This window comes from Hyperoodon ampullatus (assembly GCF_949752795.1).
Source record: "Hyperoodon ampullatus genome assembly, chromosome: 8".
In the NCBI taxonomy this organism is placed as follows: domain Eukaryota; kingdom Metazoa; phylum Chordata; class Mammalia; order Artiodactyla; family Ziphiidae; genus Hyperoodon; species Hyperoodon ampullatus.
This window is the reverse complement of record NC_136921.1, coordinates 46,107,440-46,121,053: the sequence shown is the minus strand read 5'-3', so window position 1 is coordinate 46,121,053 and position 13,614 is coordinate 46,107,440. Positions and strand designations below refer to the sequence as shown.

Here is a 13,614-nt window from a genome sequence, read left to right as displayed (position 1 = left end):
GTTGGCGCAAAACGCTGGCGTCATCTCGCAGCTGCCGAATCAAAGTTAAGAGAAAGGTGAAGCCTGGCGGGGTATGGGAAAGGACTGGCGGTCATCTGACACACTTCGGGACACCTTTCCCTTCCGGCGTAAGAAACTTTAGAGTCAGATTAACAAGTCCGAAGAGAAATTTATCTTTTCCAAATAAAAGTTTAGAGGGATCTAATATAAATGCATTCTATGTTTCGCTTTTTCCTTTTTTTCACATGTCCTAATTTGACGTTGCCCAAACCAAAGATGGCCGCACAGGCGCTGGGTCTTACCATTGAGAACTACCATAGAGACTGAGGCCTAGAGGAGCCCTGCGAGGATGGGGTCTGTGGGCTGGGGCAAACGCCCTATCAACCGGCTTCCGTAGGGGAAGCTCGGGGCGGGGCCGGCGACAGCGAGTCTTTGCGCTTGCGCGAAGATGGTGGAGGAGGAGAGTCTCCGCGTGGTTCGCTGTGGCGGCAGCGAGTTGAACTTCAGGAGAGCGGTGTTCTCTGCGGATTCTAAGTAAGAGGCCACCACGCGTTGCCGGCCCACCTGAGGGGCATGAGTCCCCGGGGGATGGGGAGAAAGAACTGTCGGGCGCGTCTGGACAAATCAGCAGGCGGTTCTGGGCTCGGGGAAGGGGCGCGCGTGCGGGAGACCCAGGGCCAGCGGGAGGGAGCTGGTGCCCGTGTGCTGTAAGAGGACTCAGAAGCCCTTACTTCCGTAGCACCTCAGGCTGGGGCCCGCTTCCCCCGTCCCCAGACCTGCAGGTAGATTGAGGGGCCCCCGGGCGGACCCACGTGTCTAGAATCGGCTCGGCGTTGGGGCGGCTGGAAAATGGTCCGGGCACGGATTTGTACGCCACTGCTCTTGCAAGACCACGAGGAGTATCCGCTTTTCGGACCGAATCGTGACTTGGAATTGCTGTATGATTAAAGATTCTGATTTCTCCACACTTCTCTTCCCCCTAAAAAGGCATTTTGGCAACCTTTTTGGAGCTCTGCGTAAAAACTGACATTAGATTCTGTGTGGGATAAAAACACGCGTAAGCCCTGGTCCCCTTCCTCAGGAGCTCAGTGTAGCTGGAAAGCTTAACTAAACCCAGTTCATCCATTGTGTGCCCTTCGCAAGGTTCTTAATCTCTGCCTCAGTTGCCTCATCTATGAAAGGGGAATAATATTTAGTAATCCATCTCGTAGGGTTGTTGAGAGGATTAAATGCTTTAATACAACACAAAGCAAGTCAAACAGTGCCTAGCACTTAATGGCTCATTATACGTTAGCTGTCACCATCATTGCTCTATTGTCAACATCATCTAGAAGTGACACAATGTAAAAAAACGTTTTCAAGTCACTCGGGGATAGAGAGACACTTAGTAAAAACCCTTCTACCTTAGAAAAGTAGAGGTAGTATCTTATGAAAGTTTGTATGCCCGCAATGTCTTGCTTATGGGTGTATGGCAGATAGTTATTGAATGCATGCATGACTTGAAGGAGCTTTCGTAAACTGCCTTAGAGGCAAAAAAAAAATCCTTGGTCTTTACAATAAAGAGGGCTTTGTTGATACTTATCTTGTGAATCAGAGGAAGAAACTGAGGCTTCAAGAGATTGCCAAAGTTCTGCCACTTTGGACTTATATCCAGTTTCTTCCTCCAGCGTACTGTTTGTATATCTCATTCATTATACTGGAATCCATCGTATTTCACTTGATTAGTGAAAATTGATTAGTCCTACAATTCATTTTTAAGTATTTATCAGCTATGTATTTATAACAAGCTGCGATGACAAAAACTAAGATAATTCCAGGATTAATCCTACCTTCAAGAGCTTGCAGTGTAGTGAGGAAAAGAAGATAATCAGTAACAGATGTTTCATACAGTGGCACTTTGGGATCCCATAAGAAACAGAGTACTTCAAACTGGAAGGATGGAGAAGGTTGATGAGGAAGTGATGTTTAGGCTAGACGTAGATGGATGGATGGTATTTTGACTAGGGAATATGGATAGAAGGCATTCCAGATAGGGGGCACAGTATAAGCATGAGGACTGTGTACAGTTAGCTTGTAGGAATGGTATATGAAGAGAGCTAGTGGGAAATGAGGTTCTAAAGGGAACATAGAGTCAGTTCTTGGTTGTTTGGTCCAAAGAGAGTGTATTTTTTAATTCTGTACATAAGGTGTTGGTGGGGAGGGGAGGACGGGATAAAACTATACAGTATGTGGTGGAGAGACGAGAGGTGGCTAGGCTAGCATATTCAAGGTGCAGTGATGGCATAGAAGGAGGAGTTACACAGTGAAAGTTTCCCTTCAGCAGTAGGATCTTGCAAAACTAACAGGAGTTTGCCCCTTCCGTGATACTGGGGGGAGGGCAACCAGGCAAAGTGAGCAACTTGAAATTGGGGCGGGGGAGGAGTGTCATGTGCATAAGGTCAGTATACTTGCAGCATAGGCTGAAGGTAGGTGGTGGGAGAAGAGTCTAGAACATTTATAGACCAGGTATTAGAAGACTAATGCAGGCATCCAAGCAAGAAATGATTTTGGCCAGAATTAAGATAATAATGAAGATGAAGAGGAAAGACAGAGTTTTGGAGTGATTTAGCAATTAGGATTAACGAGGAGAAGATGTAGGGTTCACATGTGCCTGTTGAGTTTAAAGTACCTTTAAAACAACCAGGTGGGTGTAGCAGGTGTTTAGGCAGAAATTCAGGATGGGAACTTGGTCGAGATTTAGAGATACTTTTTTTTTCATATATATAGAAGCTAATAATTAAACCAGTTTTCTGGCAAATTAACAGGGTTATAATGAATTCACCAAGGACTTGAATATTATCTAAAAGCTGCCACAAGGGTTGGCTAACTTATACAAAGGGGAATAAAATAATTTTGTATTTTACCTCAAGGAGCTTATCAAAAAAGCTGAAATAGTAAATGAAACAACAGAATCGTGGCATTTTAACAGCTTTCTCTTGGTCACTAGGTCCTCTTAGAACTAGGACAAAACTCTACGCTGCCTACTTGAGTGCGTTATTATGAGAGGCAAGCAGGGAGGTGAGGTGTACGTGAAAGGACCTGGCATCCCCCTATCAAGTATTACTCCCAGTCCGGCACTGTTTGCGTCACACCCTATTGCCTCCCACAGTTAGATGGTGCTATGTATCATAGCAGTAGGTTACTAGGGTATAGAAAACTAAAACAATGGGTCATTCTTGCCTTTTACATTTCTAAATTATCACAGAATCGATGTCCCTGACTCTAGGTATTTTCCCCTGCAGATCGTTCTGGATACTGCTGCTGTTACATTACTGTAACTCTTATTCCTAGTCTTGCTCAGAACCCTGTAACAGGGTTCTGTTGCCTTCCTTAACTATAGCTCTTACGTCTGACTTTCAGGGCCTTCCCTGATCTAGCTCAACTCTGCTTATGGGGCTGTTTCCTGCTAGTGCCCATTATGCACACGTTGCTACTTACATAGGTACATTCCCTGCCTCTCGTAGGTACCATGTTGTTATTTCCCTACTGGTTTTTGTTGCTCTTCTTTTTGTTTCCCAGCCCTTAAATCATGCATCCTTCAGAACCTCATTTAAATCCTGATTCCTGCTTGAAAACATCCCTAATTTCTTACTTCACCACTTGATCAACAAAGATGATTTGAGTCCTGTGTGGCAGGCATTGTGATGGTGCTTTACATGCATCCCTGTCTGCACGGTTTAGGTATTGTTATCCTCATTTTACAGAACCATTTATTGAGTGTTTGTTGTATATGCCAGGCTTGCACTTGCATGCATTGTTTCATTTAATCCTTATAACCCTGCGAGTGGGGAACAGCGAGGTTTAGAAAGGTTAGGTAAATTCTTCAACATCATTCAGCCTTGTACATAGTAAACCTGGCATTCAAACCCATCTGTGTTTGACTTCTTAAAAGTGCCTCCTTTTCTACCACACCCTGTTTCTGTTATTATTTGAAGTAAGTAAACACACAGTTCCTCCCCTCAAGGAGGGGAAGTTCTCTCATAACACCGTGCAGAAAGTGTTGGGATAGAGTTAAGCCCCGCACCCTGCAGAAGCATGTTAGGACCGGTGCTGATCTGGAATAAGATGAGGGAAGGCTTCCAGTGGAAAGACCCCTGAGCTGAATCTTAAAGAAGCAGTCAGAAAGAAAGCGTTCTCAGTAGATAGCAGAATGTGCAGGTGTGGAGAGGTTTGCATTCAGTTAAAGTCTTTATTCCCTGCTGAGGAGCAAGGAGAGAGGAAATTACTTTCCACTGGGGAAGAATATCAGAATCAATTAGGGGGAGTTTTCTTGGCAAACAGCAGCACCCCTCACCCACCAACATCTCCAGGAAACACTGCCTAAAGGACTTGCTGATGCTAATGGGGAGCAGGATGGGAGAGCAAGGGGGTCGTTGGAGTTTTGAACCACTTAACCTACTGTTCAAGTGAAAAAGTATCTCCAGTCAGACTGGAGTCAAACATAGGAATTTGGATCATATCCTGAAGGCAGTGAGAAAACACTGAAGGATTTTAATTTAATTTTATCTTTATTTAAGGAAGTAATATGGTCAAGTTTGTAAACTTAGTCTGGTATGAGTATGAAAGGTTGAATCAAAGGGCCACACCTGGAGGCTGTAGGAAGCCCTTAAGAGTGGTCCAGACAGGAGGTGGTAAGAAGTAGGGTGCTCGTGGGGATGGAGAGGAGGGTCCAGCCAAAGGGGAATCCATATACCTCGGTTGCTTTGATGCTTGTACTTGGTTGCTCTTATAAACAGTTGAACACAACCATGGCCCCTGGTTACAGCACTTATAAGGTGCATCCTGATTTTAGAGAGGTGAACATGTGAAAATCAAGTGTCTTAAAAATGATAAAATAGGGTAGTAGCAACCCCAGCCAGCATCAGATTTACCCTTTGATTATTTTGTAATAATTTTTTTACTGGTTCATTTTATCTAAATAGTTTATAAAACCTTTGAAGATCAGGCATGTTCTGTTTGACAAACTGGATTGGACATTGAAAATCAAAGATAAATAGGGCCTCTGCCCTATAGGAGCATATGGCCGGATAAGGGGGATGGATATTTACATAAATGAGACATTTCAACACAGTTTGAAAGTACCCAGATCAAATCATGCCTTGGGTGCTTTGGGAGCACAGAGAAGAGGTCCAGCCTAAGGATTCTGTGGTTTGTACATTCTATGGTATATGAGAAAGTACATGTTAGACACATACGCTGTCAGATGTAATAGGCACAGAGCAAACATTTTTTATTTGATGCTAGAAGATTTGCAGTTCTGAGCTTTGTTTTATGGTTATATCTATTATGAAAAAAGTTAAACAGATATTACCCCATGTTAACCACAGTTAATAATTTAGTAGCCTCTGATATATGGAAGAAAGCCACAAATCCAGAAAAGCAAAGTCAGCTTTTTGGGAGTAAGAAAAAGAACTGTCATAAAGTCTTTATACTTTGCTATCTAAGAGAACTCACTGACTAGAGAGAATATTTGACTTCATATTTGTAGGCTGGTGTCTGTGCAATGAATGATGGAGAGTTGGAGGACAGGGGAAGACGCTGCTCTTAGCAGAACCACCACAGAATAATAGCTGATAGTGAAGGCGTAGCACAGTGTCTGCATCCATTAGTGAACAGGCAGCTTGGTTAGGTTGGCTGTTTTTGCAGGATGATTCCATACAGCCTCTGCCCCTGGAACAGGTCAGAGGTATGACTTTGGCATCATTGATCTACTTTCAGAATTCATGAACTAAACGACCTCAGATGTCCCCATAGGCTTAAGCAGCACAATTTGAATATACAGTTCTTAAACTATTATTTTCAAATAATAGTTGCATGTTATAGCTTTGTTTTTTGTTTTGTTTTTCATGGACAATAAAAAGATTATGCTGTCTATACGGTATGTGAATCTTATTTTTCTCTCTTATTTCCAGGTATGTCTTCTGTGTCTCTGGAGACTTTATTAAAGTCTATAGCACAGCTACAGAAGAATGTGTACATATATTGCAAGGGCACAGAAATCTGGTGACTGGAATCCAGCTCAACCCCAAGAACCATCTACAGGTGTTAATCTACAGTCAAATATTTTAATATTGGCTTTATTGTTGCCAGAAAAATTTGAATTGAATTTGGCTGAGAAGCTTTCTAGGTGATGGTCAGGGAAATATCTATTTTGATTTTATGATTTAGTATAGTTTTCACTTATTTTTAATTATTAAAATAGGGTCACAGCCTGGAACTACATTGTACGTGGTGTATTCTGTGAACCATTTGTTCACAGGATGCTAATAGGTGTTACTTGAAAGAAGGGGTTCTTGTCTGTATAGTTTCTGAAACTCAGGATTTGGCACAGTTAAATGAATTTCTTGATTATAGGTCTTCTCAAGTCCTGTATATGCATGGTGAATATCCAGAAGGGGTATATAGTCTTGGGTGTTTCTCAAATTTATTTGACCTCTGAACTCCTTGGTTTCTGGAATGCATCTTTTTTTTTTTTTTTTTATAAAGAGTGATTATAATTTTATTATGTATTTATTTATTTGGTTGTGCCGGGTCTTAGTTGCAGCACGTGGGCTCCTTAGTTGCGGCTCACTGGCTCCTTAGTTGTGGCACGTGAACCCTTAGTTGCAGCATGCATGTGGGATCTAGTTCCCTGACCAGGGATTGAACCCGGGCCCCCTGCCTTGGGAGCACAGAGTCTTAACCACTGCACCACCAGGGAAGTCCCTCTGGAATGCATCTTTGAGGTATTGATTTTTTAGATTGATTTCTTTAGAGACGAGGCTCTTTAGTGTTAATGCAGATGTCACCGAATCTTAGGGCCAGTATCTAGACAAGAAGGGATTCTTTAGTCAGTGGATCAACCAGTTAATTTCAGGACAAACTTGGGGATCTAGTGGAGTCTGGACCTTCCCACTCTCCCCACAAAACAGCCCTTGCTTTTCAGAAATCAACAATAAAATTGTCGTTTTAATTTGTTCTTACGTGTCAGCAAAGCTGCTAGAGAGTTATCTCAAAAATACTTGCTCTAGGGCTTCCCTGGTGGCGCAGTAGTTGAGAGTCCGCCTGCCGATGCAGGGGACACGGGTTCATGCCCCGGTCCGGGAAGATCCCACATGCTGCGGAGCAGCTGGGCCCGTGAGCCATGGCCACAGAGCCTGCGCGTCCGGAGCCTGTGCTCCACAATGGGAAAGGCCACAACAGTGAGAGGCCCGCGTACTGCAAAAAAAAAAAAAAAAAAAACTTGCTCTAGTTTTTGATCAAGTTTCCCTCTTCTAGATTAGTCTCAGCCAACTTGACAGTTACTGCTTGATTTAAGAATGGATTTGCATTGCCATTCACTGTGTTGTCATAAAAGAAGTAGGGTATAAAGTAACACTAACACTGATCTTTTCTTTCTAAAATTAAATGAACTACTCTTGAAAATCATAGTTAAGTAGCTCTTCTGCACGGTTCAAGCACACATTTTGTCCTTGCTGTCCTCTGAGGACTTGAGAAAAGAGGTTATGGTTATGTGTACCATTTGAATGTTTTTTGTAGCAGAAAAGAAAATTAAAATTGGAATTTGTGAAGTCTGTATTACCAAGTTTAATAACAGGCTTGGTTGAGGTGAAGGGGCGGGTGCCAGAGATTCTGTGGACTCTGAACTCACAGTATTTGTGTATAACCATTGTCTTATAGAGATTTCTGTTTTCCTTGTTATATTTTACTGATCTGTGTTCATGATTCCTATTATATGTAGTAATGCTGGTGTATATTTTCTACCTAATATAATTCTTTTGCTTGAATAGATAATATTTTCCTACTCCATCATTTTTATTCAATTCTGTAATTCCATGTCCTCCCTGGAAGAAATCTTAAAATTGCCACTTTTTTTTAAATTGAAGTAGAGTTGATTCACAATATTATATTAGTTTCAGGTGTACAGTATAGTGATTCTTCAGTAGTGGAGATTAAACTCCATTTAAAGTTATTACAAAATAATGGCTATATTTACATGCACTGTACAATATATCCATGTTGCTTATCTATTTTATACATAGTAGTTTGTATCTCTTAATCCTGTACCCCTATCTTACTTCTCCCCCTTTTCTCTAGCCACTGGTATCCTCTAGTTTGTTTTCGGTATCTGTGAGTCTGTTTCTGTTTTGTTATATATATTCATTTGTTTTATTTTTTAGATTCCACATATAAGTGATAACATACAGTGTTTGTCTTTCTTTTTGTCTTATTTCACTAAGCATAATACTCCTAGGTCCATCCATATTGTTGCAAATGACAGAATTTTATTCTTTTTTATGGCTGAGTATATATATCACATCACATCTTCTTTATCCCTTCATCTGTTGGTGGACACTTAGGTTGCTTACGTGTCTTGGCTGTTGTAAATAACGCTACTGTGAACATTGAGGTACATGTATCTTTTCAAATTACTATTTTTATTTTTTCAGATATATACATAGGAGTTGAATTGCTGGATCACATTGTAGTTCTGTTTTTAGTTTTTTTAGGAACCTCCGTACTGTTTTCCAGTAGTGGGTGCACCAGCAGTGTACAAGGGTTCCCTTTTCACCACATCCTCGCCAACATTTGTTATTTGTAGAATTTTCGATGATAACCCTTCTGACAGGTGTGAGGTGATATCTAATTGTGATTTTGATTTGCATTTCTCTAATAGTGATGTTGAGCATCTTTTCATGTGCCTGTTAGCCGTCTGTATATCTTCTTTGGAAAAATGTTCAGATCTCCTGCCTATTTTTTAATCAGGCTGTTTATCTTTTTTTTCTTTGGGTTGTTTATCTTTCTGATGTCGAGTTGTATGGGTTGTTTATGTATTTTAGAAATTAATCCCTTATCAGTCATAGCATTTGCAAATATTTTCTTCCATTCAGTATGTTGTCTTTCTGTTTTGTCTATGGTTTCCTACCTGTACACAGCTTTTAAGTTTAATTAGGTCCCGTATGTTTATTTTTGCTTTTATTTCTTTTGCCTTAGGAGACAGATCAAAAAATATGTATTGCTATGATTGACATCAAAGGGTGTTCTGCCTGTCATCTCTTCTAGGAGTTTTATGGTTTTCAGTCTGACATTTATATCTTTAGTCCATTTTGAGTTTATTTTTGTATATGGTGTGAGGAAATGTTCTAACCTCAATCTTATATATGTAGCTGTCCAGTTTTTCCAGCACCACTTATGGAAGAGACTGTCTTTTCTCCTATGACTGTCTTGCCTCCTTTTTTGTATATTAATTGTCCATAAGTATGTGGATTTATTTCTGGGCTCTCTATTCTGTTCCATTGATCTGTGTTGTGTTTTTGTGCCAGTATAATCCTGTTTTGATTACTATAACTTTGTAGTATAGTCTGAAGTAAGGGAGCATGATACCTCCAGCTTTGTTCTTTTTTCTCAAGATTGCTTTCATAATTTGGGGTCTTTTGTGGTTCCATACAAGTTTTGAGATTATTTGTCCCAGTTCTGTTGAAAATGTCATGGGTATTTTGATAGGGATTGCATTAAATCTGTAGATTGCTTTGAGTAGTCTGGACATTTTAACAATATTAATTCTTCCAATCCAGGAACATGGGATATCTTTCCATTTCATTGTATCATCTTTGGTTTTCTTCTCAGTGTTTCATAGTTTTCAGAGTATAGATCTTACACTTCCTTGGTTAAGTTTATTTGGGTATTTTATTCTTTTTGATGTGATTTTAAATGGGATTGTTTTTTCTTCTGTTTCTGGTAGTTCATTATTAGTGTACAGAAAAGCAACAGATTTCTGTATATTAATCTTGTATCCTGCAACTTTACTGAATTCACTTATTAGTTCTAATAGTTTTTCAGTGGAGACTTTTAGGGTTTTCTGTTTGGGTTCATCTTGTTTGGGACCCTCTGTGCTTCCAGTACCTGGATATCTGTTTCCTTCTTCAGGATTGGGACATTTTCAGCCATAATTTCATCAAATACATTTTAGACCCCATTCTCTCTCTCTTCTCCTTCTGGGTCCCCTATAACGTGCCCTGTATTGTGAATGTTGGTACTCTTGATGTTATCCCAGAGATCTCTGAGCTGTTCTTTCTTTCTTTTTCTTTCTCTCCTTCCTTCTTTCCTTCTTTCTTTCCTTCTTTCTTTTCTCTTTTTGTTCTTCTGTTTGGGTGATTTCCATTATTCTCTCTTCCAGATTACTTGTGCATTGTTATCACTTAGTCTGCTGTTAATTCCTTCTAGTGTGTTTTTCATTCCAGTTATTGTATTCTTCGGTTCTGAGTGGGTATTTTTGTGGGTTTTTTCTTCTAGTTCCTTGTTTAAATTCTCACTATGTTCATCTATTCTTTTCCCTAATTCAGTTAGCATTCTTATTACTAATGATTTGAATTCTTTATCTGGTAGATTGTTTACTTCTGTTTCATTAATTTTTTCAGGGGTTTTCTTTTGCTCTTTCTTTTGAGACCAGTTCCTCTGTCTTCTCATTTTACTTAACTTTCTCTGTCTCTATGAATTTAGGTGAACTGGTTACTTATCCCAGTCTTGAAGGGGTATCCTTATGTGTGAGCATCCCTATGCAGTCTGCATGTGCTCAGTGCCTTTGGTAAGAGAGCTGGCTTTGACATGAACTACAAGTCACATCTTTCCTCGGGGTGTGCTGGCAGCTGTCACCTTGGTTAGAGGTGGGGCTAGAGATGGAGGTGCTAGGTTGCTTCTGTGTTCCACAGCCAAGCTCTCTCCTCAGTCACGGCAGGCCTCTCTCCAATGTGGAGCTGCGTCATGAAGTAAGCAGGGCTGGAGCGTGTACTGGAGCGGTCACAGGAAACCAGGCAGCCACTAAGGCAGTCTTCAATCTACCCTCTTCCTCAGGAGCAAGCCCACATGTGTGCTCTCCTCTTGAGTGGAATCCAGGCTTCCCACTGCCCTACTGTTAGTCCCAGCGACACTTCAGCCAAGGGAACTTGTCTTCCCTGTGTGAGACCCTAGGACTGGAACACCCAGTATGTGACTCAAACGGCTCACTCACTCTGCAGGGCAGATCTCTGCCCATGCTCCTTTGTCTTCCTTCCCAGTGGAACAGGTCCCAACCTGATTGCTTCTTTTCCCTGCCTACCTCATTCCATGTGGATCTTTCTTACAGCCTTGGTTGTATAGGACTCTTTCTGACAGTTTCCAGTTAGTTTTCAGTGAGAATTGTTCCACATGTAGATGTATTTTTTTTTTTTAAATTTTTTATTTTCGCGGTATGCGGGCCTCTCACTGCTGTGGCCTCTCCCTTTGTGGAGCACAGGCTCCAGACGCGCAGGCTCAGCAGCCATGGCTCACGGGCCCAGCCGCTCCGCGGCACGTGGGATCTTCCTGGACCGGGGTATGAACTCGTGTCCCCTGCATCGGCAGGCAGACTCTCAACCACTGCGCCACCAGGGAAGCCCTAGATGTACTTTTTTTTTTTTTTTTTTTTTTTTTTTTTTGGCGGTAGGCGGGCCTCTCACTGTTGTGGCCTCTCCCCTTGCGGAGCACAGGCTCCGGAGCACAGGCTCAGTGGCCATGGCTCACGGGCCTAGCCGCTCTGCGTCATGTGGGATCTTCCCAGACCGGGGCACGAACCCGTGTCCCCTGCATCGGCAGGCGGACTCTCAACCACTGCGCCACCAGGGAAGCCCCCTAGATGTATTTTTGATGTGTTCGTGGTGGGAGGTGAATTCCATGTCCTCCTACTCTACCATCTTTCTTTCAAAAAACTCAAAATTTTAAATAAAGTGTTTTCACAGTAACAGCAACGAAAAACTCCAGTGTGACTTTAGTAAAACTCAGTCTGCTGGGACAAAAATAAAAACATGCTACAAAGGCATTCTGTTGGTACCAACGTATGGCCCACAGACCAGTGCCACAAACCGTTGGTTACAGGTCTACAATGAGATAAGTATAGAAATTGAGTGTCTAAAACTTTAGGGCACTTTGACATTGCCACAGCATCCAAGTACATAATAACTTAAGTTGTATTTTACAAAAATATTGGTCCGTGATGGGTTGGAAATTTTCTTTTTAAAAAGGACATTCTCAGATCATTTGAGAGACACTCCTTTGATACTAATGTAGGATAAAAGCAGTTCTGCTGATAAAGGACTGGGCTCTGGGAAAATAGCAACAAGCTCTCAAGTGCCTTTCATAACTCAGTACCTTACCATCTCCCTCTTGAAGATAGAGGGTTGACTTTTTTCTTTATTTTAATTAAACCTTGAAATTGACAGGTCTGCTTTCTACAAAGAGCTGTGATAAGATTTTTTTATTTTGCAAAAACAATATAAATAAATGATTTCACCTCTTTAAAGCTGATAATGAATTAATGAACAGGCAATGCCTTCTGTATCAGCAGTTAAGTTACTTGATATCTTAATGTAGTTCTTTTTTTTTTAATCAGTTTTGTACTATTTTTACCCTTCTAGCTGTATTCATGTTCCTTTGACGGCACGATTAAACTGTGGGACTATATAGATGGCATTTTGATAAAGGTACGTGGATTGAGCTTCCATTTTCATTATGTGAAGAGGAATGGCAACATAATTTAATGACATATTATTTATTGAATACTTCCATAAGGCCCAACCTTTTAGATAGCCTTCCTAAACAAATCATAAAATTCACTCACCATAAAAGAAATGATAAATTTGACTATATAACATTTTAAACTTTTTTAACCAAAAAATGAGCAATGAAACTGAAAGAAAATATTTACAAGAGCTATTATCCCTAATATACAAAAAATTACCAAAAACCAATAAGGAAAAACTAATGACCCAATGGGAAAAAAATTGGTATAAAGTAAGAATATGTAATACACAGAAAAGAAATAACAAATAGCCAATAAACATGAAAAGATGCTTAACCTTGTTAATAATTAAATGTAAATTAGTACATAACACAGCATTTTTCCCAGTCACTTTATCCATTTTGCAGATTGAAAAAAAATATAGCAGTAAAGTGTAGAGAAATAGACACTTTTGTACACAGTCAATGAGAATGAAACTGAAAATGAATAAATACCTTTTGCTCCAGCAATTTCACCTTTAGGAATCTCTTGTTGAAATAATGGCAGCTATATGTAGTTCTTAAAACATTGTTCATGGTAGAAAAAAAAATTGAATATAATCTTGAGGTCAGTTAAAATTTGATAGTCATTCAATAGAATACTGTAAAACCATTGATAAGAAACAGGTAGATCTATATATATTAACTTAAAAGGTTATTCAACAAATATGTATTGAGTGTCTCCGTAGGCCGGGTTTTCTTCTGATGTTGGCAATACAGCAGTGAGCAAAATGTATTAAAAAAAATCCCTGCCTGTTATGGAACTTAGGGGGGTGCACAGAATGAACAATATGGTGTTTTTTATCTTTCAGACTTTCATAGTTGGATGTAAACTTCATGCCCTCTTTACTCTTGCCTGTGCTGAGGATTCTGTCTTTGTTATAATAAATAAAGAAAAACCAGGTATAGTATAATTAATTGTTTTATACATATATAGCATCGAGTGGCTCTTTACATTTTACAGTGTCTCAAATTTAACATTTTGGTTTTAGTCTGAAGTTTTTGGAGTTGGCTTTTAAATTGGTT

At 40.3% G+C, this 13,614-nt stretch overlaps 1 protein-coding gene across 1 annotated transcript in view; it reads left to right on the top strand.

Moving 5' to 3' along the window:
* Window positions 1-448: 448 nt before the first annotated feature.
* Window positions 449-13,614, top strand: part of WDR75 (WD repeat domain 75) — a gene marked incomplete at its 5' end in the record, with an annotated part of 41,516 nt that continues 28,350 nt past the window's right edge. Inside the window, 4 exons of the mRNA XM_079709881.1 lie at window positions 449-534; window positions 5,952-6,081; window positions 12,447-12,512; window positions 13,401-13,491. Of these exons, the coding sequence (XP_079566007.1) occupies window positions 449-534; window positions 5,952-6,081; window positions 12,447-12,512; window positions 13,401-13,491 (373 nt within the window). The remainder of the gene's footprint in view (window positions 535-5,951; window positions 6,082-12,446; window positions 12,513-13,400; window positions 13,492-13,614) is intronic.